Raw genomic sequence first — 27,176 nt, 5'->3', positions numbered from 1 at the left:
ATCCGGACCAGAAGGAACTTGAGATTTAAAACATTCGAACATGGGAGAAAGTGAAACTGACAAATTTGTGCATCCAGGCCCAGAGCTTTGAGCGCTTGGCTCTTAAAAAATGTTGGATTTGAATCACTGTGTATTCAAACTGTTAGAACTTAACAGTGGTTGCCCCTTCTTTTTCCAGACAGGCTCCTCTGCTAGCAGCTACGTGGCAAGCAGGTACAACAGGATCCTCTCCATGCTGCAAATCACTGTACCAATTGAATTTGGCTGGTGCGGGTGGGTGAGAATTTTGTTTCAGCCCGTTTTGGATCAGAATTGACCAAACTTCACAAAGTTCTTCATATTCAGGAGAGAAAGAACTTGAGCTTCGAAATATCTGAATGTGGGAGAAAGCAGAACTGACAGGCCCCTACTTTTCACGCTGCTTTTCTTCATAAAATTGGGTCATAGGAAGCTGCCTTTTACTATATCAGTCTCTTTGTCCATGTAGCCCAAATGGAACCTGGAGCAATGGGCTCAAGTTCTCAGAAAAACATATTTAGACCAGACTTCCCCAAGCGGGTGCCCTCCAGACATGTTGGAGTGCACATCCCATCATTCACAGCCAGTGTCATGGACATTGCAGTCGAGTACATCTGGAGGGCACCAGGCTGTGGAAGGCTGATGGAGATGAAACATTAAGAAGAGCCTCCTGATGGTACAAGCTGTTTGTCAGGGTTGGATCGGAGCCCACAGGGCCCCAAAGCAGTTCTGATTCTGAGGAAGAGATAGAAACTGTGGGAGAGGAACCCGCACGCTGTTCAGAGGCACCGCCGGAGGGAGAGCCCCTCCCTGATCACATTCCTGAGAGTGGTAGTGACCCTGGCAGGCAGGGGGAAGGACAACTGGAGCTTCAGGACGCTAGGCAGCAATGCAGGGACAAGCGGGAGATGGAGGGCGCCAAGAGGAGGTGCTTAGCCTGCTTGGCGCGACGTCAACAGCTGCGCCCCAATGCCCCATGGGAAAGGGGTGGACTTTCACCTCCTAGCCCTTAAGTTCAGAGGCTTCCTGCCTTTTCCCTCCAAACGGAGACCAACTGCTTCCCTAAGGCTAGAAACCCCGGATAGGCAGCTCTCTTAAGTTTCCCTCATTAGGCTCATGCAATTAGCATCTCTAAGCATCATTAGGTTGAATGGAAATAAAGCCTTGGAAAAGAGCCCTATCATCTGCGTGTTGATTCTAGCTACTTGAGGATTTCAGAAGGCAGCAAGGGCGCTCCTGACACTGCTGGACAATGAAACAGATGGCTTCAGAAGGCAGTGGACTCTTCTTCATCAAAGGTATTTAAGGCTGGGCCATGCTGGGAGCTGTAGGCCTTTTTTCTGCCTGAACATGCATAGGATTAAGCAGAAACTAGGTGTCCATCTATCAAGTTGCAGTTGCAGTGTATTTCCTGCATTGACAGAGGGCTGGACTAGATTACCTGTGAGGTCCCTTTGATTGCTATGATTCTATGACTGGCAGGGTCTCAGGAAGGAAAAGGTCCATTGGTGTCTACCTGATCCTTTTGACTGGAGATGCCAGGCACTGAACTAGGGAACTTTCTGTCTACAAAGCAGGTGCTCTCCCTCTCAAAATACACCCAAAGCAGAATACAAAAAGAACATGCCTAGAAATACTAATAACCAGGATCAGAAAATAATATTAAAATAAAAATAATATAAGAGGAGCACGGAGCGGGCAAATCGGGGCATTCCAGGGCAGGGAAGGCAGAAATGCCGGTATAACACATCCTAAGTGTCATCCAGCAGCTTCCTCCCACACTCTGCCTTCCCGTGGCTAGACAGCCAAAATTGGCTGCCTAGCCGCAAATGCAGGGCAGCTGAAGCACGGAGGGGATGATCCCCTCTGTGCTTCTCCTGCCCTGCATTGGATAGGCGGTCGCCTCCAAGGTGGCTGCTTATCCCCATAAGATTGCATCCTTAACAAAACCTGCACAACCCTAACTGCTACTGACTATTAAACCCAACCACCCTTCAGTTCATACTGTGGATCTTACTCTATACATCATCTTCCAGCATTAAGGCTATTGTGATATAAGGAATGGCATAACAGTATGGACTGTAGAGGTTGGTTACCCAGACATGCAGCTGTGCCTACAAACAAGCCAGACTGAAACATTTGATTTAGGGCATTTTCATACTCCATAGAAAAAGCACCCTTGAGCTATTTTGGTACAGGATAGAAAACAGAAGCCAGCCATTTTAAAATAAGAAGTACCTTCTGTCCAATGCCAGCCTTCAATTCGCTGAACAAACCAAGTTGGGTGGGTGGACATTTTAGTTTTATGCAGCCATTTTAATGTCAATGGTATTAAATCTGACTTGCAGGTGTGGAATCGGGTGCTTACAGAACCTGCTGCCTCTGCTCGACGTTGAGGTTCTGCTATGCCAGATAGATTTACTGGAACTGAACCCAAAAGGTTAGAATCCATTGTTCTTCCAGAGATACAGGGCTTTTCCATATGAGGCATTTATCATGCACTCATCAAATGACTAGGGATCTACGAAAGTCACTCACCTTTTGACGAAATGTGATTCGAGGTGGGGGGGAGGTGTCCCGTCCCTCCCCCCCCTGAAATTCTGGCTGGGGGGGAGGCGCCCCGTCCCTCCCCCCCCGAAATTCTGGCCGGGGGGGGGAGGTGCTCCATCCCTCCCCCCCGAATCCTGACCAGCCGGGTTTGCAAATGGCGGTGGCCGTAGCCGCCGCCGTTTGCGTCCCCGCAGTCAGCCATGATAGGCTACGTAAATGTTTACGTAGCCTATCATGGCTGAGGAAAAAAACACAAAAAACCCACGCGTATACAAATGGCGGCGCCCATGGGCGCCGCCATTTGCACTCCTAATTTTGGCACGTCTAGTCTACGTAAACTTTTACGTAGACTACGGCGAAAATAAGGGGACCGCAAATAGCGTAGCGTCTACGCTATTTGCGTTCCCCTTATTTTCGCTGTAGTCTACGTAAATGTTTATGTAGACTAAGACGTGCCAAAATAAGGAACGCAAATAGCGGCACCCATGGGCGCCGTCATTTGCGTACGCATGGTTTTTTTGTGTTTTTTTTCCTCAGCCGTGATAGGCTATGTAAAGATTTACGTAGCCTATCACAGTATTTTTTAAAAATCTAGCCGTGATAGGCTACGTAAATCTTTATGTAGCCTATCACGTTTTTTGGGGTTTTCTTGTTTTTTTACTGGAAATGGCAGCGGTGGCAGCCGGTCGGAAGACCGGCCGCCGAACTGCCACCAGAGCCACCGCCGCCAGGAAGATTCGCCCAAGGTAAGTCCCGTCCCGGGGGGGGCAGAGGGCAGACCGTTTCACCACCGATTTCGGGGGGCGGAATGCGCTGGCATTCGGCCTTCCCAAGATTCATGGCGAAATTCTCTGACATCCCTACAAATTACTCATGATCATTTGCAGGTTCTTTACACAATGTTGTGACCCTCCAGTTTCATGTCTGTGTCTAACGAGCACTTTTCGTGATTTTTTTTTTTTAAGAGCAGGAAAAATGCAGCATTTAAATGCAAACGCAAAAAAAAGTGCTGTTTTCACTTGTGTATTTGCACTATTTTAGTATACCACAGTGCTACCTAGAAGTTATATCACAGAAAAGCAGGAAAGGAAATGCTCATTGTGTATTGCTCAGATCTCAGTTCTGCAACGAAACCAAAAGTGGATACAGCAGATTAACAGCCTCATGAAGAAAAGCTCCCATTTTGGGAATTTTTCAAGCCAACAGAGTGGGGATTCTCGCTCGCTCTTCTCAGCAGAGGTGTGGAATCTGTGGCCTTCCAGATGTTTTTAGACTCTACTTCCCATCAGCCCCAGGCAGCATAGCCAATAGTCAAAGATGATGGGACTTGGACTCCAATACCTATCTGGAAGGCCACCAGTTCCCCACCTCTGCTTTTCATTTTTCATTTCATAAATTACATTTCTATGCCACCCAATAGCCAAAGCTCTCTGGGTGGTTTGTGAAGATTAAAAGCCTAAAAATACAATAGCATAATATAAAGCCATTAACATATGAAAATCTAAAAACAATTTTACAGTCGACAATAAAAATCCCAGGCCCTGTTAAAAAGCATTACCATTCATTTAGATTTTATCATTTAGATTTTAAAAAATTCAAGCTTCTGGCATTTTCTAGACAAAAACACACCTAATAATTTTCTTTTAATGAAAAGGAATTTTCCCCTCCCAGTAACTAAAATCTTTTATTTTTATTTCATGGAATTGCGCAATCGGTTGGTAAATTTGCACTTGCGAGGATGCTTGGAGAGCACCCATTCCAGAATCCAGTATTCCAGAGGGGACTAAATCCAGAAGCAGCTCGTTTTAGCAATTCACACCGTCATTTCAATAAGACGTCTGCAAAAGGCAAAAATATAGAGACAAAATAGGGAGATAGGGTTGGATCCAGACTTGCAGTATACTGTTTGATTTCAATAGATCTCCTCTAAATATAACTAAGTCTGCATCCAACCCAGAGACCAGAAAATAGGAACAGTGGATCCATATGTATTTCACACATGACATTTCTCCCAGACAAGAACATTCTTGTGGGGGGAATATGTGCACACCATAAGTGCAAAGAATGCAGAAGTGTTTATTTTCCTACAATTGCACATCTTGGGAAGCTGTTGAGCAGCACACACGGAGAAAACTATTGATATTGTCGGAAATCCTGATACTGCTCAAGTCAATGGCATTCAGTTTGCAACCCGCCATTCTAAACCTTTAATTACGGGGGAGGACTAATGAATTCGCTCATTAACACACATTAGTAAGAAGCCCCATCATGTGCCAGTTTAAAAACACAGCAATACCTTACTCAGAGGCTTATACATTATAACATTGTTTAATGTAGCCCAAAGATACTCAACTGGGGAGGGGGTTTCTGAGAAATACATCCATTGCTTAAAGAAAATATCTAGAGAGAAATCCACACTCAAAAACTGAATCAGAGGCTAAGAAGACCAAACAGAAAAGGATGGGTAATATTAGCCTTGAATTATACATGCACAGAATTAGCCATGTTTTATACGCTGCATTCGTTGTTAAGGACATACAGGAAAGGAAAGCTGAAGAATACAACAAGAAATGTAATCCTGGAGTGCCACCATTTCTCCCTCCTCTAATTTTTTCCGCTGTTCTTCAAAGCTGGCCGGGTTCCTGATTACATGAGCGTTTGGTATCACACAACCAGAATCCAGATTTTTGCTAAATATATAAAGGCTAGGAATGTACGGATTTTGTTAAATCTGTGTTTTGTGGATTGTCAGGCACTTTTTGTTCTGCCATCCGCTCATTGATGGAATCAAATTTTTTAACCAGAATGTCATTGTTTGTGCCAATTTGCATTAACGCAAGTGTATATTAGCGCTAATGCACACTTGCACAAATGCGCATTACTTAATGTGAATTAGTGCTAATGCAAATTAGTGCAAATCCCCCCCCAAGTGAAAAAAAACAATCTGCAAATCTGTGTGACTCAGAAAAAGCCAGTTTGATGTGGAATCTGCAAGTGGGATTCATAGAAATCTGAGCTCATTTCAATCTGCTGTGGATTTCTCCGACATCCCTAAATGAAGATGGTAGCCTTTTGGCGAAAATAGGGCCAAGTCTTTTGGGCTTTGCTGCTGAGGCATTCAGAAAAGTCCTCCTCCAAGATCTAAAACACTGGCATTCGTCACTATGTGTCATTTGTCCAGGATGTAGTTAATATCAGTGTTGTAGATGCTTAGTATTATGAGAATCTGTTTTCACATAAAAAACAACCAAGTTTCTAGCCCTTGTTGTCGTAGTTTGTATGGGTGAGGCCTGAACCAAGGTCAGCTCATAATCAGGAGCAGGATTTCTTCCGTGCATGGGGGGTGGGGAGAGAGAAAAGGGGGCTTAGTGCCTTGCATAGCTCTTGCCCTTCCCCATAAGAAACACAGCATGAACATACAAAATTACATAAATAATGGCAAAATCAGTTTATTGACATAACTTAGCCAAGCCATAGAACTGGGCTTTTTCCAGTGCCCAATATGTCCTCATAGAACAGAATCATTTTTACAGGTGCCTCAGCATTGTTGTTTGAGAGCTGCGATGATCACCTTGCCTCACGGGGACGGATGTAGGGGCAGGTGACACAGCAGGCTAGAGACAGATGGCACAGGTTTTTTAGGTCAAGCTTGTTCCATCCCATTTCTGCACGAGCTTGCAATCATCATCGTCATCGTCATTATTATTATTATTTTAAATCTGTACAAAGATTCATGCACATCTTTTCATAATGTGCAAATTAATGTCAGCATTTTAAACGTACTTATTTTTGGATGCATGCCCCCATTGACCAAAGCATGTTTCTGCACCTTTTGGAAATGTGTGCATTTTTCTTTGCACATTTTTTTAAATGTCTGCAAGTTGTTCAATGCATTTTTGTTTTGCAGAATGCATTGCAAGCTTGGACATGTACAGATTTCTGACCACACATTGCATTCAGGTCTGCATTTGGGTCCGGAAGATGTAAATTGGGTAAATACCCAGGGCAGATGAAATTAAGAATGGGGGTTGCACCTGGTCCCTAGGACAGAGGAACTCCAGAACTGTTATATGTGACTGCTTCAAGATCCTTTTTGTTGCATTTGACTCATGTGCACATATGCTCCTCCACATCAGTAAAACCCCACACATCAAGAATCTTCTCAATGCGCACTGATGCATCCAATTGCATCCAGATTGCTGCTTCGATGCATCCTGTCTTATTCATGCACACACATGCACATTGGAGATTTGAATGAACTGAACGCTGCTTCAAACTGCATCCACCATGCTCTGTGAAAAATTCAGAAATAAGAACTATGGAACAACACTGGAGAACTCAGAAAATATCCATTCCACTTTGGAAATGAGGAAATCCAGAGAAATTCCCTTGACTGGTCATCCCCCCCGCCCCGCATTTTGCAAACAAGAAATCAAGGCTGAGAAAGAGACAAAGGCAGGTTGGGCAGCGAGTTGAATGATGAGCTGAGATGAAAACCCAGTCCTCCAGTTCAAAGTTACAGCACTCTGGACAGGCTCTCCCGGCATCACGCCAACATGGCTGCATAAAATATTTGTACAGATTTGTACAATCCTATTGTAATAATAATGGTGTCCTGTTGCCAGAGAGGATGGGGTGTGTGCCAAGGCTGGAGGAGGCCTTTACTCGGAGGCAGTCTCGGGTCAAGCAAGCAGGGTTCACACCAAGAGCACAGCACCAAACAAGGATGGGTACAAATGCAAAGTCACAGAGCAACCCTAGATCTAGGCCAGCAAGGTTCAAGCAAAGAAGACTGTGTCAGGCAGGGATGAGTCCAAATGGAAATTCACTAGACAATTCATGGTCTGCTCACAGGAGGTCTGGCCGAGGGAGGGCTAGGTAGTCAGAGGCAAAGAAATCAAGGACCAGATCTGGTGTAAAGACCTTGTTCTAGCAGCCCTCCCTACTGGGAACTGTGGCTTGTGAGCCACCACTTACAAAGCCCCACCCAGGGCTCAGCTGCAGGACATCAGAGGCTTCTGGAAGAAATCCTCCTCACGAGGAGGTCCCTGCTCATGAAGAGTCCTTTGCTCAAGAGGAGACTTCCTCTCCAACCAGGCACTTCTTCTTACAGTGTTCGTTCTGGCCTGCCTCTTGAGATGCTCTTGGGGGCTAGGTGGTTGCTCAGCCTCCATCTCAGAGGTGAAGCTCCTCTCCTTTTGCAGGGATGGACCTTTGGCCATTTCCCCTGAGGACCCAGGCTCCTCCTGGTCCACCTGCTGGTCTCCTGGCATTGGCTGCCGTTTGATGCGGTCTGTCTCCAGGAGTTCCAGCTCTTCTTCTGAAGAGGATTCCTCCAGCAGGGCATGCCAAAAGGATACTGGGTAACCCAGCCTCCCTCCCTCTCTCTCTCCCAGTTGTTCTCCAATGCACAGTAGGCTGGACCAGCCCTACCCTTAGGCAGTGTGAGGCAGCAGATGCTGGGGCATGGGGGTGGGGGCAGGGCAACAGCCCCCTTGGCCATTCCTTCTATGCCTCCCCTCTGTGATCCCTAAGCTAGCCTACTATCCTTAGGTATGGTGGAAGAAACTGTCCCATGGCTAGGAATCGACGGATTCACCTCGGTCCATGCTGCTGGGTGTTCGCTGAGCCCCTGCCATGTGGCCGCCCCCATTCAGCTCCCTGGACAAGCTGCTGTGCAATCTGCAGGCACCCTGCAAGTGCCTGGCAGCCACCCATTCCCTCAGCAAGCCACCATTTTGGGGGGAAATGGCAGTTTATATTTTCCCGTAAATTTAATGTTGTGTAAATAGTGGCCATAAGGGAGCCATTGATACAACATTATAGGCATAAATGGACCATTTACGCCTGTAATGTTGCATCAATGGCCCCCTTATGGCCACTATTTAGACAACATTACACTTACAGAAAACACAAACTGGCATTTCTTTTTTGCAAAATGGCAGCTCACGGAGGGAACGGGTGGCCACTGGGTGCTTGTGGACTGTGTGGCAGCTCAGCAAATGGGATCCAGTAAGTTTGGCGGCTGACTGGGGACCAGGAGACCAAGCAGGGAGGGAGTCCACCAGACTCCCCCCCCCCCTGACTCCTGCAACATCCCTATCCATGGTAGGGATGTACGGATTCCCCACCGTCCGTTCCGGTGGGGACTCTGCGGGGGGGGGAGGTGATCTGTTCCTCCCCCCAGGAATCCATGTGGAGCAGAACCGCTCCACAAGAATTCTGCAGAGCTGAGGGCCGCCCCGTTCCGCTGTCCACATGCCCCGGATTCCCCCATTTTTTTTGGCTCCCCAAACTTACGTAAATAATTCCATAAATACCAGCAAAAAAATCCTTTCCACGTGCCCACCGTCGGTTTCCATAAGCCTCGGGTCATAGGGAAAATGCATATTTATTTTTGTGAAAAAGGGTAAAGCCCTTCGTGGGGATTCCCCACGTAACTTCCTGTCACCTGACCTGACCTCACCTCACTTCACCTGGCCTCACCTCCACAGACAATAAACAGAAAAGATGGAGGATTTCCGTGGAGTTCAAGACTCCGCCCCAGTGAAAGAAAGCCTCGGGTCACAGGGAAAATGCCTCGTAAAAAGGGTAAAGCCGTTCACGTTCTTCTTCCTCCATTTCCGATTTACGGATTTCTTTTGGGAATTATTTTCGTAAAATCTGCTGTTTCACGGACAAAAAAAAAAAGGGTCTGTGTGAGCTCCGGTCTGGGTCAACCAGGTTGCTCTGGTTGGAGGATTCCGCAGACCGGATTTGTCAGAATTCAATCCCATTTAAAATCCATGCCAAATTCTCTGACATCCCTAATCCATGGCCAGTGTAAAAGTAAGATTGAACTGCCAATCCCATTGGCCACTGAACGTGGAGAGGGGTGTGTGCCATAGAATCATAGGGTTGGAAGGGGCCTACAAGACCACTGAGTCCAACCCCTTGCTCAAGGCAGGAAGCCGGATTCCCAGGCGGTCTCCCATCCAAGTACTAACCAGGGCTGACCCTGCTTAGTTTCCAGGATCAGATGAGATCATGTGCATCCAGCCAGCCTTACTACCATCTTGTTCTTTGATTTAGGCTAGCCCCAGCCAGGGCTGCACATGGAAGTTGAGCACAAGATGAATCTGTCTCATCGTGGTAGAGTTTATATTCGCGCATCTTAATACTGGAGCAATCTCAAAGGCCCACACCGAGGCCACTGCAGCTTTTGTCTCAGAATGAAATGTGTAAGTGGCATCCATGTGGTTGGCTGAGCCTCTCTGCTCGTGCCTGGGAATACATTATGTAGATGGACTGATGGAGAAGCTAGCAGCGTCTAGCTGTCCTGGGGCAGGTGGGCGGTGTCTTGGTAATCCACCTCTAATTCCTCCCTTCTACATGTGTGGCTGTAAACGCCTGTCTCTTTGTGCAAGCACAGCCATATTCCCAGCTAAAAGACATCAAGATAAAGGCCCATACATACAAACAGAAGTGTTGCATTACAAGAGAAGTGCTCCAGCTAAGCTATCTATTTGAGCTCAAGGGAGCAGGCAGGTGAAATGGAAGATGCTGGGAGAGATTGTGGTGCCCTGAAGTAGGACAGCTGGAGATCATGGGAGTAGTACTCCCACACAGCTAGAGGGTGCCAAGATGGAAAAAGCTGGTATATTCCCTGCTAACTGGAACCAGAGCAGATGCTCCATGATTCCTTACCTCACAAGGAGGTAAAACAGGCTAGCAGTATCGCCCTGATCAACTGACTTGCTCACCCCCACATTTGACCTCCACTGCATTGCTTAGGAAACAGGAATCAGTCAATTGCTTGTGCAGCAGTACCCATGAATTCTTCATAGATCACTCCCATCTTCAGTCCTGTTCTACCACCACTGGCTGCCAGTCTATGTCCAGGCTCGATTCAAAGTGCTAGTATTAACATTTAAAGCCTTAAACCTCTTGGGGCCAGGTTACGTGAAGGATTGTCTCCTCCCATATACAACTGCCCAGACCCTAAGTTCAGCTTCAGCGGCCCTTCTCCAGGAGGCACTGCCAAAGGAAGTGGGATGGGTGGCTACTAAGAAGAGGGCCTTTTCTGCTGTGGCACCTCAGTCATGGAATAAGCTTCCCACAGAGCTCACCTGGTACTTACGTTGTACTCTTTTTGGCACCAGGTGAAGACCTTATTTTTCCAGGCATTTTAGTCTTTCAATTTCTGTTTTAAATCTATTACTGTATTTTAAATCTTTGTATTGCTGCTAGGTTTTATTTTGGCTTTTACTTCTATTTGATCCTTTTTTAACTTTAAACTTTTATAGTTTTAAACTTTTATAGTGCATCTTATGTTGTATTTTATGGCTTTAATTGTTGTGAACCACCCAGAGAGCTTCAGGTATTGGGCGGTATAGAAATGTCATACGTACATATCACCACCACCACCACCCATTACACCTCATAGGCAGACAATGACATCTCGTTGCTTACTGGCCTTCTCCACAGAATGTAGAATTCAACCCATCCAAGACCATAAGCTGTGGGGCAAGTGAGATCTTCCCATAGCAAAAATCAAGGTGAAAACAGATCCATTCCACTCCAGCTCGGATGAACCATCCCGACAGCTTTGTTAGCACTGTTGCACAAAGGAAGGAACTCAGAACAGAGTAGGGATGGGTGAGAATTTTGTTTCAGTTTGGTTCTGATAAGCATTTGCCAAAATTCACAACACTCTCCATATTCAGGACAAAAAGAATGTGAGATTTTTTTTAAAAAAAAAATGGATGTGGGAGAAACCAAAAGTAGCAGATTTGTCCATCCAGGCCCAAAGCTGTGAATGCTTAGTTCTTAAACGTCTGACTTTGAATCCCTGCGTATTCAGCCATGCTAAGTGCCAGACTAGGGTTGCCACTAGATAGGGATGTTGCAAGTGCCTGACTTAGTCCAGGAGGCCGGCAAAATCCCCCAGGCCTGGCCCCTGTGGCCCCCGCTCGCCAAACTCCAAGGCACTGATGGGTCTGGCCAATGAGTGCCTTGGAGCTCGGTAAGCGGCCAGGAACAGCTTGGACTTGGCTGCCTAGTCCACTGTCCTTGACAGCCGACCAGGCAGGAGGAAGAAGAGTCAGGGCCCCATTGCAGGCACCTTCCTGGCCGCTCCCCACACTCACCCAGGCCCCATCCAGCAAGCACCAGCCATTTTGCTGACTTGGTTTTTTTTTATGAAATAGGGGAGCTAAAAGAAACTGCGCATTTTTAAATGTACACATTTTTAAGCTCCCTTTTTTCATTAAAAAAAAAGGTGGCAAAATGGCTGGTGCTCGCCGGATGGGCCCAGGGTGAGTGCAAGCAACTCACTGAGCTCCTGAGACCTTGAGCACAGGTCTGGGGAGGGCAGCAGGGGGGCACTGGGTGGCACCAGGCAGTGGTGGGTTCGTACACCCCTACCACCAGAGCTGTACACAAATGGACTCTCACCCTGTTTGTGAGCAGAGAAATTCAGCGGTGGGGGAACAATCTCACCAAACCTCTCCAGCGGGAGGAGAAATTCTCCAGCTTTTTCTCATGGATAGGGCATGCTGTTGGCAGGGGTTGTAGCCCAACTTATTTCTCCTTTCCGAAGGGTTTTTTTTGGGGGGGGGTTGCGCTGCCCCTGCAAGAGGCAACAGCCGCAACTGTGTTGGCACCCTGGCACCCGTTTTACATCCTCCACAATGTCATTCCAAGGCATTGTGGGGGAAGAGAGGGAAGGCAGCCACCATATAAAATTAATTGTGGGAAGCCAGGGAGGCTGCAAGCTGCCAGAGAGATTATTGTGCAATGGAGGACAGCACATTCCTTGGCCAAGTCATAAATAAGGTAAGTGCAAGAACTCCAAACCTAGTCCATGAGAATTTCTCCAAAAGTTTCTTCTCCTTTGAATTTCTTTTTGAAAGCAATTACTTTTCTATCCAATGGAATGAGGATGGTCGGGGAAAAATGCGTGAGGAATTTTCAACACAGCACTAGTTGCCACCCCTTCTTTCTAACAGGCTCCTCATCTTTAATTGCTATTTGGCAGGCAAGTACAACCTGGTCTTAGCCATGCTGGGAATAATACTGAATTTGGTCAGTGCAAATGGTTGAGAATTTCATTTTTCAGTATACTTTTTGATAAGAACTTAACAACATTTGCATACATTTCTTCATAAGCGGAATGGAAAGAGCTGGAGATTTTAAAAATGCAAATGCGGGAGAAAGCATCCATCCCTAAATATGATACCCCGAGGGAAAGCAGTGCAAATGTCATGCCATTTGAATGGGAAGGGCGGGGAAACAAAGTTACAGGTAAAAGAATACGGGGCTTGTGAAATGAATGGAAACGCAAAATGAAAATTAAAAATGACAGCTTTTTTTCTTCTTCCATTCCGCACCCTTACAAATTCATTCCTGTGCCCAAAAGCATGGAAACTGTAAGTTAAGGCTGCAATCCTGTGTGCATTTGCCTGGGAATAAGTCCCACTGAACTCAATGTGGCTTTTTGAGTAGATGTAGGAGTCCACCAGGGCTAGTCCAAGACATTTATGGCACCCAAACCTGGAGCCAGCCAGGTTCTTCGGGTACACAAGGCAGAAAATCCCATAAGCACCTCTACCCATCCCCAGCAGTAGAAATACAATAATAAAGTAAGTCACTAATAATATATACCTGCCCAGACCCTAAGATCACCTCCAGAGGCCCTTCTCTGGGAACTCCTGCCAAAGGAAGTGAGACGGGTGGCTACCAGGAAGTAGGGATGTCAGAGAATTTCGCCACGAATCTTGGGGAGGCTGAATGCCAGCGCATTCGGCTCCCCGAAATCGGTGGCGAAACGGTCTGCCACCCCCCCGCCCCCCACCCCGGGACGGGACTTACCTTCGGCGAATCTTCCTGGTGGCGGCGGCAGCTCCGGCGGCAGTGCGGCGGCGGCAGCGGCCGGTCTTCCGACCGGCTGCCACCACTGCCATTTCCAATTTTAAAAATACAAAACAAAAACGTGATAGGCTACGTAAAGATTTACGTAGCCTATCACGGCTAAATTTTAAAAAACACCATGATAGGCTACGTAAATGTTTACGTAGCCTATCACGGCTGAGTAAAAAACAAACAAACAAACGTGTGTACGCAAATGGCGGCGCCCATGGGCGCCGCCATTTGCGTTCCTTATTTTGGCACGTCTTAGTCTACGTAAACATTTTCATAGACTACGGCGAAAATAAGGGGAACGCAAATAGCGTAGACGCTACGCTATTTGCGTTCCCCTTATTTTTGCCGTAGTCTACGTAAATGTTTACATAGACTAAGACGTGTCAAAATAAGGAACGCAAATGGCGGCGCCCATGGGCGCCGCCATTTGCATATGCACATTTTGTTTTTTCTTTTAAATCAGCCGTGATAGGCTATGTAAACATTTACGTAGCCTATCACGGCTGACTGCAGGGACGCAAACGGCAGCGGCAGCGGCTACGGCTGCCGCCATTTGCAGACCCGGCCGACCAGGATTCGGGGGGGGAGGGACGGAGCGCTTCCCCCCCATCGCGAATCAATTTCGTTAAAAGGTAAGTGACTTTCGTTTATCCCTACCAGGAAGAGGGCCTTTTCTGCTGTGGCACCCAGGTTGTGGAATGAGCTCCCTAGAGAAGTTCTCCTGGTGCCTACGTTGTGCTCTTTCTGGTGCCAGGTGAAGACCTTTTTATTTTCCCAGGAATTTTAGCGTTCTAGTCTTTTAGCTCTGCCGTCTTAAATTTGTTAGTATGCTTTAAATCTTCATTGCTCCTAGGTTTTATTCTGGTTGCACTTTTATACTGTAGTTTTAATGCTCTTATATTTTCTATTGTTTTTATGCTGTACTTGTGGTTTTAATTTTTGTGAACTGCTCAGAGAGCTTCAGCTATTGGGCAGAATAGAAATGTAATTAATTAACTAATAGGGGCCCTTTTGTGACACCTAAAAGCTGCAGCCCGAGGTGACTGCCTCGCTCTGGTTCCTGGAAGGGCCAGCCCTGGAGTGCACTAGAAGGCACCTGGGCGTAACTTCTGCAGCATGTAAGCAGCAGTAATCACATCCTATAACCTCACATATTATGCCTGCTCACAAGTTAACCTCCATGCTTCCCACAGCCCAGGACACCTTCTAGCTCCAACCACCAATCATTTGGGGTGGTTTCCTGGCTTTTGTGCAGTTTTTGCCCAACATTCTAATAGGTTGAAATGGTTCTCCTAAAATTTGGTTACTGGCAAAAAAAGAAAGAAAAAACTTTAAGTTAAAATATGGCAGGGGGGGTGTTAAATTTTGCCTTGGGCTCCACCTCCTTTGCCTTCAGTCCCACCTACCACTGGAATGCAGCCCACAAGTGATTCCCCAAACTTAAATTCCACCCTCAAGCTGAAAGAGGTTTCCCATCCATGCCATACGTGGGGTCATTCTGAAAGCAGCACTCCCTTCCCCACCCCCAGACACCCCATTCAGAGACACTAAGCAAGCAGTCTCTCCTAAAATGGGACATGCAAAGTTAACATGGCACAGCTTTATTGCCACTTTAATCTGAGATCCAAGGTTATAAATAGCACTCGCTAATGTCTCTCCCATCTTTCACCCGCTGCTCTGCCTGACGCTTTAAGTCAGCCTTACAATAACTACAGCTCACGGCTGATTGATATCGATCACCGTTTCCTTTGCATCTCTTCGACGCTTGCTAGGCAAACTTAATCAGGGCCTTGGTAATCATCGGTGTCTGCAGCCAGCGGAATGCCCATATATTGGAGAAACAAAGGAGGGAAAATGCTCCACCCTGCTCCAACACATTACACAGATCTTTCTTATTAAATGCCTCCAAGGGGCTGGATCTAACCTGTTCCCAAATCCCTCCCCCAAAAGGATGCTCAATGCTTTCTCTGAGATACTCCCTATCGTTCACTTTTTGAATTGGGCGTCCCATTCCGAGAACCACTCTGGTTTTTCCAAAGAAGCAGCAAGTGAAAAATTACACGTGATTCAAGCTTCCATGTTGCTTTTCCCCTCTGGGGGAAGTGTGTATTCTTTTCCTGGAGGAGAAATACAGATCTCCTTTCAGAGACGTCCCTAGAAGGTTGGGAAGATGAAGTGCAAATCACATCGGCTTCATTTTTTAATTGCGCTAAAATCCTTTGGCATTTAAGCACAATTGCATTCATATTAAAAAAAAAATAGGCCCCTAAAATGTGCAGATTAAAAGATCAGTTTAAAAGCATGTGGCTATGGCACTAACTGTCTTAGCCACATAAGTAACAGTGGAGGTGTGCCCAGGTATAGGTGTGGACACCTGTCCAATGCGTCTCTGCACAGATCAAAACCACACCTCTTTAAAAGGATGGAAGCCTATGAGCCTATGAAAATTGTGCTCCTGTTCTCCATTCTTTCCCACCAAAACATCCAATTCTCAGCAGCCTGAAAAAAGATGGAAGGAACCCAGGGAAAACACAGGAGGACAATGATATGATGATGTCATATTCTGAACAGGCTGTACAGAGGGGGATGAGAGGGGAAGTGGGGCCATTCCACCAGCTCTGCCAGAAGGTTACTTTCCCCCTCTTCCCTCCCCATCCTTTTTTCCTTGTGTGCCGTGTATTTTTTTTCCCCCAGTTATAAGCCTGTGGGCAGGAACTGACTTGTTTAATTGCACGCAAGCCATTCCAGCAGCCTTTCTGGCTGAGAAGCAGGATAAAAATCAGACAGACAGACAGACAGACAGACAGACAGACAGACAGACAGACAGACAGACAGACAGGCTCTGCTATGTGTTGAGGCTCCAGCCCTGCACTCAACTGCCCATTCACAGGACCATCTGCAGCCACTGAAGAAACATTAGCATTGTTTTGTCAACGCCACCCCCAAGTCTCCATCAGAAGTCACTTCAGACAAAACCACAGAGAGAGCACATTCACCATATCAGGCAGAAAACTTGCACAGCAGCACTGATTTGCAATTCATCAACAAGCCTGACATTTTCAAATGTAATCCCTCCAAACTCTAATTGCAAAAGTTAAAAGGTGAGCATGTTTAAAATTAATTGAGGGTGCTTCCAGACTAAGGGCTCCTACCAATACCAATCCAAAAGCATTGTGCCACTGTTTCATCTTTTCCGCCTCACTGGATTTTTTTTTTCTTCTGGTATGAGAAACAGATGGAAGACATGGTGGGGAAACACGGGAGGGCTACAAATTGAAAATGACATCATATGGACTCCCTGTAAAATTCTATGAAAGAGGCAGGGCAATTGCACAATGGAAACCTTGTATGGAAGCATGGATGACCATGGTCAGATCTGTAGTCTTGTACCACTGACCAAGCCACATCGTGGTCTTACGTTGTTGCTGTTATTGTATCCCACCTTTCTTTATCATAAACCCAAAAGAGCCTACAGCATAAAAGCAACAAGACACAACCAATAATTACAAAATACGTCGTTGCAAATCAAAAACAAAAAAGGATAATGATAAGATAAAAATTGAATCCCGCAGCAGCAGCATAGGGTAGCAAACTGCTACCCTATAAAAGCATTAACTGCAACGCTATAAAAGTATAAAAGCGCAGTTACATTGACAGTCTAAATCCTAGGCCGCAGGAGCCCGAGGTCTTCTGGAAGAGCCAGCCTGGCACCTAAAAACGCAATGTTGAGGCCTGATGAGCTCCTCTAGGGAGGGAAATCTACATGCTCAGTGCCACTACCAAGGAGGCCCTGCTCCCAGTAGATGCCCGATAATGAACTTCATTTGGCGATAGCACCTGGAGCAGGGTTCCAGATATCAGACAGATTACAGGCGGGGGCAGTGTAGGTCTTGTCCATTGCATAGACCCACCTTCCCCAACCTGGTGCCCTCCAGACATTTTGGACTTCAACTCCCATCAGCCCGAGCCAGCATGGCCAATGGTCAGGAATGCTGGGACTTGTAGTCCACAGGGCACCAGTTTGGGGAAGGCCAGCATAGACCGATAGCCAGCATAGACCGTTGACTTACCAGCACACCTGAAAATGTGTCCTCGAAGTCCAGCTTTGGGCTGTATCCTGGGGAAGGGAGGTGGAGGCTGGCATCACTGGGCAATCGCCTCAGCCATACTGGCGATGAGGATGACAATGATGACAGAGATGAAAACAGCCCTTCATCTGATAGATCTTTCGTGACCTCTGGAGAGGCCTCTGGGCGAGGCTCAGGGGATTTAGACGGCAACTGCTAAGAAGAGACAGAGAGCAGCTTTTACCAGGCATTTTTGTTAGGTGAAGTGACCACTCCTTTACTTTTTGTTATCGCCTGGTTGTTGAAAAGGGACTCAGCTGTTGCAAGCTCCTGAAATGCACATCACAGACCCTTCCCCTGGAGAGGGCTCAAGCCAGTTTTGCCTGGAAGGCTGCATCCAGGAAGAGCTGCATCCAGGAAGAGCATCCAGGAAAATAACACTCTGGATCTGACGAAGTAGGGATGTACAAGGATTTCATTTTGTTTCATTTTTAACCCGAATTTGTCCCATTCACAACCCTGAGCACAAAAGGGAGCACAGTTTTGGGGAAAAGCTTGCACATTCCCAAGCTTGCTATTGAATTCACCAAGTGTGCACTTATGAGAAATGTGTGCTTTAAAAATGCACATTTTTCCAAAAAAGCAATACATGTTTTCATGCTTTAATCTATGAGGGGAAACTGTGCATTTGGGTGCACACTTCCAAAAACTGCGTTCCGATGTGCAGATTTTCCCACTGAAATGAAAAGAAAAATAGATTGCAATCAAAAATGGGAGAAAGGTGGTCCAACCTACAAGGTGGACCTCAGAGAGTCTGGTGAGCTCAAGCATCACTGATTCTCCCATCCCTAATGAAGAGCTAATTTAGGCAGGGTATTGGGCTGAGTGGACTTTGAGACCAGCTCTGCCTACATGTGTGCTTGCTTCTGTGTCTCCAAAATGCCTGTTCAACGTGCTTTGTTTTAAATAGGCTATACAGATATCAGGACCTCCAGGTCTCTCTTATCCAAAGAAAAGTCAGCTGCTAAATGCTAACCTGAACTTTCCATTGCCTGGAGAAGGAGGAGCATCAAGCACAGGATTTCAAGCTGGGCTCCCACAGAAAATTACCAGAAGGCCAGAAGCCCAACTGTGCCTCTTTCCTTCCACATCAAATCATAGGTATGTGGACATTTTTAAAAGCTATCAGTACAAAGCTATCATTCTGCACTTTGAAAAGGTACATATACTCCCCTTCTTATACACCAGCCTTAGGTCCTCTTGATCTGTTGGACTACAATGACCAGAATCCCCAGACCAGCAATGCTGGAGGATTCTGGGACATGTAGTCCAACACATCTGGAAGGCACCAGGTTGGGGAAGGCTGCTATACACGCACACAACTGCACACATGAGCACATACCTCTTCCCCCATCCAACTGCTTAAGGCAAGGATGGGGAATCTGTGGCCCTCCAGATGTTGTTGGACTACAACTCCCATCTGCCCTGATCATTGGCCATGCTGGCTGGGGCTGAAGGGTGTTTGAGTCCAATGGCATCAGGAAGGCCCCAGCTTCCCCACCCCTGGCCTAAGGCCTAGTTCTCAATTAGGTAGCAAAGCCATAATCACACTGTGCCACTCCAGACTGCAGGTGGAAGATAAGGCCAGCATCAAAAATGTAGGCATGGTGGGGCACGTACCAAGGGCCCACCCCCCAGCAGGGGCCCACTGACAAGAGCTCCCTGGACTTGCTCCTCCTCTTCACCACTGCAACCTGTTTCTTCACCTGCCTCTCGCTCTGGCCCAGACAACGGAGTTGGCGAGAAGGAGGAACAGGAGATGCCCCTGCCTGCTAGCTCGCTTGCTTGACAGGCAGAGAAAGAGCCAGTGAGTGGTGGCCATTATGAGAAAGAGGATGAGGGGCAAGAGCAGTCTGGTGACCATGGTGGTGAGAAGGTCGACTCACAGAGGGAGGGGGCCTATGGAGAGTGTCTTGCCCAAGGGCCCTCCAAACCCTGCAGCCAGCGCTGGTGGAAGATCACGTGATGGAAACACTTCCTCTTATCAAACGCTTCCCTCCACACAGAAATCTAGCATGTCAGGGAGAAGGCTAGCCAGTTTTCTATGTGCAGGGATGTTCCTTTTAATTTCATTCATTGATTTTGGTATAGAGGAGTATTGCTCCTGAAGGACCGGGTCCGCAGCCTGGGGGTCATGTTGGACTCCCAGCTGTCCATGGAGGCTCAGGTGTTGGCCGTGAGCCAGGTGGTGCTGTACCAACTCCATCTGACATGGTGGCTGCGCCCCGACTTCCCTAACCGTCTGCTCCCCTCAAGAGATGCCCTGGTCTCGTCTCGCCTAGGCTACTGTAATGCGCTCTACGTGGGGTTACCCTTGAAGACAGTTTGGAAGTTGCAGGTGGTGCAGAACGCAGCGGCCTGCCTGATTTAAGGCAGCCGTTGGTGAGACCACATCACTCCAGTGCTGAAGGAGTTGCACTGCTTACCAGTTGTTTTCTGGGCCCAATTCAAGGTGTTGGTATTGACCTTTAAAACCCTATATGGTTCTGGCCCAGCCTATCTTAAGGAGCACCTCCAGCAACACCAGGGATGCCGCTCAACAAGATTGGCCTCAGAAGGCCTTCCATCTGTCCCATCTTCCAGGACAGCTAGGCTGGTGAGGACTAGGGAGAGGGCCTTTTCTGTGGTGGCCCTCCCTAGTGACCTCTGCCATGCCCCCTCTTTGATGAGCTTCCACCGGAATTCCCTCCCTAGTGACCTCCGCCATGCCCCCTCTTTGATGAGCTTCCACCGGGTTTTGAAAAACTGGCTGTTCAGGTGGGCATTTGGGGTGGGTTAGGGTTTTTTTTTAGAGTAATGTTGTTTTGCTCAGTTGATTATGTAAATTTGTTATATTTCATGTTATATGTATTGTACACCACCTAGAGTGGCCGGGTAGCCTGCCAGATGGGTGGCTCATAAATCAAATAAATAAATAGCATCATGTGATCCTCCAGACTGCAGTGGTACAATCCAGACACACATTGACCACCTTGACCTTTCTTACCGCAGTAGCCTGGGTCTCTGTGGGCAGTAAAAACTGAAGGGATGCCTCTGGTGTAGAGACTGGATACATCTGATGCGGGATACCCAGGGGATGGAAAGGAGCCAGGGAGCTGGTTCGAGCGGCCGCATGCAACTCCCCCGGTTTGGTGGGTGGCATAGGCGAAAGGTGATGAGGAGTTATTGGTGTCTCCCTCTTGGCAATTGGCCGGTGCTCATGGAACGACACTGTGTAGGCCAGCCTCCCACAATGCATTGCCAGTTTATCTGCGCCTGCCCGTAGCAGCACCATGATATCGCTGTAGCGGTACAGGTCCTCGTCTCTGCTAGCGAAGAGGTTCATGCGGGGCTGGTTGGTGCGGGGGTAAATGGCAAAGAAAGCCTCTCCTGCCTTGACACCAGTCTTCAGCGAGGAACTACGGAGGCGCAAGGCTTCGATGCGCAGCCGGGCATCATGATTTTTGTCATTTTTGCAGAAACCTAAATTAAAACACACACACGTTGTAAGCAGCTGTTAGAATAGAACTCTGTGATACCAGGCAGAAGCGCCTCTGCCTCACCCAAAACCTCACTTCTGATTTCTACCAAGTCTGACTCGAGTAAAAGAGCTTTATGCCCTTTGCAGCTCTTCCAGTGAAATTCACTGGCATAGACTTCCCTAGTAGTGGGGAACCTGTGTCTCTCCAAAAGTTGCTGGACTACAATTCCCATCATTCCTGGCCATTGGCTATGCTGGCTGAGGAAGATGGGAGTTGGAGGAGTCCAATAACTTCATAAGGACCACAGGTTCTCTGCCCTAGAGCAAGACCCCTTTGGTGAAAGATCTGGCTGTCCTATTGAGGACAAATAATATATGACTTTTTAATGATCAGTTATTGGGAAGCCCAGCTACAGCATCAAACACCTCTTACACCCCCTTTTCTCTAGAGTAGGGGTGCCAGACTTATTTCAACCTGAGGGCCAAAGTGAATTTCAGAGAAGTTCTCAAGGTCCACATGCCAATGGGGGGGGGGAGGCAAAAAGTCCCCGAAATACCAGCATATTTTAGCCTAAAGCTCTTACTGCCCATAAATTAGCCTGAGGAGAAACATTTCAACCTTTTAGAATACGGTAGGGGACATGCAGAAGGCAGGAAACTACTGAACAGTATTTGGTTGTGGGAAACGGTTGCCTCTCCTAAGGCTCAGTTACTAACAGTAAGAGCTTTAAGCTAAAAATATGCTGGTATTTTGGCCCAGCCCCTTTTTCTTTTGGCCCACCCCCCACTGGAATGCAGCCCCCAAGAGCTTCTCTGAAATGGAATTTGCCCCTTGGGCTGAAAGAGGTTCAACACCCTGGACTTGGGGGATTAGAACACCTGAATAGGGCAAGCAACTGAATAGGGCAATCACCATTAAAACACCTGAATAGGGCTAGGGAAAAAAGAATAATACAATTATAAAATGGACCTCATTTCTTCTGGACTCACAATTCAATCTCTCGGCTCCCCCATCCCTTAAATCCTGGGCAGATGGGTAGTGATGTCATTAAAGTGATTAAACATAAAGGTAAACCAAGGCCTATCTTTGTAACGTAGCTCAGGACAAGCAACTGTCATGTTAGGATTTGACTGATAGCTGAGCTTGAAATTTCTCCCATGATTTAAATCTGCTCTTCTTCTCTTCTGATAACAAGAGGACCTTGAACGTGTCCACATGGCCTGCCTGCTCTCCATTCCCAGCCCTCTTTCTTACCTTTGGGCAGCGTGAAGAGGAACCGCCTTTTCTCAAAGGCATAGGCTTCGCTCAGGTTGCTTTGCTCGACAATGTCAGTCGTGGCCATGCTGGTGGGAAGGGGATCTCCCTCATTCACTCGCAGCTGCACCCCAGCACCAGACCCCTCCAGCAGTGGGTTCTCTGCAGTGAGCCTCAGAGCGTACCTCCCCGTCTCGTTAAACTGCACGCTCACCAGCTCGAAGTCCAAGTCCAGCACCTTCTCCTCGGCCCTCAGCCGCGACTTCTGCAAGGTCATGGGGACGCGGGGCTCCCCCGCCTGGCTGGACATGGCTGATGGAATGGCGTAGCAGAAGGAACGTCGCCACAGCAACGGGAAACCCACCAGCTATTAGCGACTGTTTTGATGCATAGCGCTTAGTCGTGCTGCCGCCGTGTCCCAAGGAGCCCTTGCATGGACAACGCCGATTGCATTACCATGGAAGAGTCGCAGTTACCTCAGCTGGAACAGATGCCATCAGCAAAGGCTGCTACGACTCCGCAAACAGGGACTTCTCAAACAGAGCTCTTCTACTGCTCAAGACGGACCCCAGGACAGCTTCCAAAATGCCTGATTTCCCTCTCATGTCTCTGCGTGCTCTATGTTGCCTACTGGGCTTTCTCAGGTGGGGAGGGAAAACAAAACGAAGCAGCCAAGCCTCAGTGGGGAGGAACCTGGGGGGAAAGCGCAAGGTTATACCAGAAGCTGTTCTTTCCTCTACCACAATGATGGGCGCTCTGCAGCAGGAGCCACTGAAAGAAGCACACTTACTTTCCCCCACTTCACAGACGACATGGAAGGAAGATGGAGAGGTGTGGAAGGAAGGCAGGGCTTTGCTGTCCCGTTTGTTTGCAAGCAGCCTTGGCAACTCATGCATAGTGTTGCTTGTCCTCCAGCAAACAATGCCAGCCATGCCCAGAAAGCAAGGGGTTTGTTTGGCAAAGACGCTGATTATTTGTTTATTTTATTTAACATGACTTTTAGGCCACCTTTAAAGGGAGAACCCTCTCAAGGTGGCATGCATGGTAAAAACAATTCAGAAATATGCCCCCCCAATAGAAAAGCAATAAATAAATATGAACTGAAATACTACAAAAACAGATAACACCAATAAAACCTTCAGCCCACAGATTATGGAAAGGTCAGCAAAAATGGGTGGGTCTTTGGAGCCTTTCTGAAGACCTGAAAAGAAGGGGCCTGATGAACCCCTAATGGAAGCTGAATCCAGAGGTGTGGGGCCACCACTGAGAAGGCCCTCTCCCTTGTACTCACCACCAGCCTAACTTACTGCTCTAGACAAAAAAGCAATGCACAAACGCATAGTCTACGCTGAAGGTAGGGGCTGGCTCATATTGACAGTGGCTTGGATCCAAACTTAGGAACACTTAAAGTAGAGCCAGCAAAATCAATGGGATTTCATTTAATCATGACTTAATGTGACCCATGGATTTCAGCAGGGCACATAAGTCATCACACTCTAAGAATTGACTAAGACAGGATCCAGTCCAATGATCACTTCAGAACTATTTCACTCACCTCAAAACAGGCTGTTTCAATTAATTGATTTTTCAGCAAAATGGCAAAAATGGTAAGAATGCCTTGCAAATGCCCCAAAATGCTTAACTCAAAAATAGACCGCAAAGGTTTAAAAGGTGTTCCACACCACCCGCCATCTTGTCCTTCACCTTGAGCCACAATAAATAAATAAAAATGTGATGACCCAGCCCTACTGAAAGCCTTATATTCGAAGGTTACAGAATGCCAGTGAGAATGAAACACATCTTTAGCTGCCACCTACTGGGGGTGCTTAGCAAAGAAGGGGAAAGGAGTTCCAGAGGGTAACAGTGCAATCCTATATGCATCTACGCAGAGGAAATCCCCATAGTGTTCAGTGAGACTTGATCCTAGGTAAGTGTGAATTAGGGATATACGATGCTGGAAATTCCATTCCATTTAAGCCCAACACAATAAGTTGCCTTCCGATAAGTGGCATTGGGCTTCAGCAGGTGGGTTGTTGTTTTTTTTCAATTCTGGAAATGTTCTTTTTTTTTTTTTTTTGCACACTTTAAATAGATGCATTTTGGGGGGCCCCACAATTTGTGCAAATGGTGGATTTGAGCAAATGGTGGATTTGCGCAAATGGGATCTTTTTTCAGATCTTTAAATTTGCACAAATGGGGTTGTACATTTTTTAAAAGATTTTTAATTAGGGGTCTTGCGCAAGTGCGCCCTTGCGCAATTCCACCTGTCTGCAATGTAGCCCCGCAGAGGCATATTCCCATTGCAACTAGTCAATTTTATCCTCTCCATGCACTACTCCATTTCGCCCAGCAGAGCCATATACCCTACTTGTCAAAGAACTCATCCTCCACTTCAGCCGCCCGCCCCCCCCCACACACACACACACCTGGCTCAGGAAGCTCTGAAGTGGAGGATGAAATTGACAAGTCCCTGCTTCTCATTGCAACACACCTGTCATGACCTGGGAATCCATCACTGACATGGACTCTGACTGAGGCCAAAGAACCAACAGAAGAACCTCCATGTCTGAGCATCGTTGCAGAGCTGCCAGAGACCCCCCAGACCAGCACTCTTCTACAAGAGTCCCACATTCCATGGAGCTCATGCACTAATGCTGGTGGCATGCCAGGCATTTGCTCTTGGAGGAGTAGTAGGCTACAGACCAGAGGCCTGTCCCTTTAAGGCTTCCATTTTGTAGGAAAGGGTGGAGCCTGGGACTGTAGCATAAAAGACTTCAGTTTGGTCTCAGACCTTGTTGGGGCAAATGTGCACTAGGAGCTCTCCTGGGTGCTGCAGCTGGCTGCCCGGCACTGAGCTCTGTGGGCTTCTGCTCTGTCCGGAACAGGACAGCGCCACACCTCAGACGCAGGGCCAGGCCAAGACACCTTGCTGCCTGAGGCAGAGGATAAAATGGCGCCCATGCACACCCACACCTAAGCTGGCCAGAGTGATAGTTGAATCATACTTCAGCGTAGGTACTGGGGCAGCATCCTTTGCCACACCTGAAGGCAACAAGGTAGTTAAGAGGGGTGAAGGGCCAGTCCTATAGCTCCGGCCTCCAGCTCCTCACTGTTGCTGCCCTAGCATCTGCTGCCTGAGGCAGCTGCTTCACTTTGCCTGATGGGAGAGCTGGTCTTGCTCAGAAGGAGGGGAGGCAGTCGGAGCAGGGCCTCAGAAGAGGATCTTAATGGCAGAAGAGGTGACCCTTCAAGCCCCCAGGCACCAGCCATTTTTTAAATTATTATTATTATCATCATCATCTCTATACTGCCCCATAGCCAAAGCTCTCTGGGCAGTTTACAAAAGTGAAAACATTAAAATGCAATATACAAAGTTTAAAAACCATTTACATAAAAGCATAAGGACAACATATGCAAACAACATAACTAAAAACAACTTTGAACTAAAAACAATTTTTTAAAAAACCAACAATAAAACAACACAGCTTAAAGAACAGTATACAAGAGTCAGCAAAAAGAACAAGAGTTCTAAAAAGGGAAAGCCTGCTGGAATAATAGAGTCTTTAACGCCTGCTTAAAAACTTTCAGCAAGGTCAGCAGGCGCGTTTCAACCGGCAGGCCATTCCATAGGGATGTAAGAACTCACCCTAGTTTGGTTCTCCATGCACTCGCTAAAGCAGCATCCCTGCTGCCAAAAAAACCCTGTGCTCGAGCCACCCACGAGTTCGGTGAATTCCCCAGCACTCACCGCAAACCTGTTCAGTGAGCGCCACCATTTTTGCTCCTTTGCTTTCTAGGAAAAGCAGGAAGTTTAAAAAATGCACATATTCCAATATGCGCAGTTTGGAGCTGGGATATTGCATTTATTTAGCTTTCCCAGCTCCAAACTGCACATATTTGAATATGCGCATTTCCCTCTAATATTGCGCTTATTTAGCTTTCCCAGCTCCAAACTGGGAGTACTTTGGAGCACGAGCAAGCACAAGCGGGGGGTGAACAATGACAGCGTCTCAGCAGGGTGCAGTTCAGGAGTCACGGGCGGGGGTTGCTCGACAAATTCCCAAACCCCGAACTGCACTCGCAACATCCCTACCATTCCACAACTGAGGGGCGGCAAAGGAAAAGGACCTCTTGCGTGTGGCTGCCAGTCTCACATTAGGCAGCCACAGCAGATGGCCCTCAGAGGACCTTAGGTGGTGGACTAGGAAGTAGGGGAAGAGGCACTCCCTAAGGCACCTTGGACCAAGACCATGTAAGGCTTTAAAGGTAAAAACCAGCACATTGCATTCTGCTCGGAAACAAATTGGCAGCAAGTGCAAAGTAGGGATGTATGAAAGTCACTTACCTTTTTGCAGCTTTGATTCGCAGTGTGGGGGAGGTGCTCCATCCCTCCCCTTGGAATCCTCCCTGGCCGGCTCTGCTCTGCGGCGGCTCCGTGGAGCCGCCGGCCAGGGCCATCCACAGCAAGAGTTCCCGCCACAGCCGGCTGCTGCGGATGCAAATGGTGGCCGCCGTAGCAGCCGCCATTTGCTTCCTGCCAGGCTGCTGTGATAGGCTACGTAAGCATTTATGTAGCCTATCACGGCAAAGAGCAGCAGCGAAGAAGGCATAGCAGCTGCTGTTTGCGCCCCTGCTCTTTGCCATGATAGGCTACATAAATACTTACGTAGCCTATCACGGCAGCCTGGAAAGTCGCAAATGGTGGCCGCTACCGTGGCCGCCATTTGCATCTGCAGCAGCTGGCCGAGAGACCAGCTGCCGCTGCCGCCAGAGCCACTGCCAGAGCCGCCGCTGCCGGAACATCTGCCCCAGGTAAGCTTCATCCCGGGGGGGATTCTGCGGGGTGGCGGGGGGTGGGAGGCCG

The 27,176-nt window shown here is 47.7% G+C and overlaps 1 protein-coding gene across 1 annotated transcript in view; it reads right to left on the bottom strand.

The window, feature by feature from the left end:
- The window catches only part of CCDC33 (coiled-coil domain containing 33), a 286,225-nt gene extending 263,603 nt beyond the window's left edge, over window positions 1–22,622 (bottom strand). The window contains exons 1-3 of the mRNA XM_084816877.1: window positions 22,313–22,622; window positions 20,584–21,059; window positions 17,541–17,750 (exon numbers count right to left, since the gene is read on the bottom strand). Of these exons, the coding sequence (XP_084673003.1) occupies window positions 17,541–17,750; window positions 20,584–21,059; window positions 22,313–22,622 (996 nt within the window). The remainder of the gene's footprint in view (window positions 1–17,540; window positions 17,751–20,583; window positions 21,060–22,312) is intronic.
- Between the last annotated feature and the right edge of the window lie 4,554 nt (window positions 22,623–27,176).

The sequence above is a fragment of the Heloderma suspectum genome, chromosome 11, assembly GCF_057233095.1.
Source record: "Heloderma suspectum isolate Gila_16-S chromosome 11, 16-S_ref, whole genome shotgun sequence".
Lineage (NCBI taxonomy): Eukaryota > Metazoa > Chordata > Lepidosauria > Squamata > Helodermatidae > Heloderma > Heloderma suspectum.
This window is presented reverse-complemented; position numbering and strand designations above follow the sequence as displayed.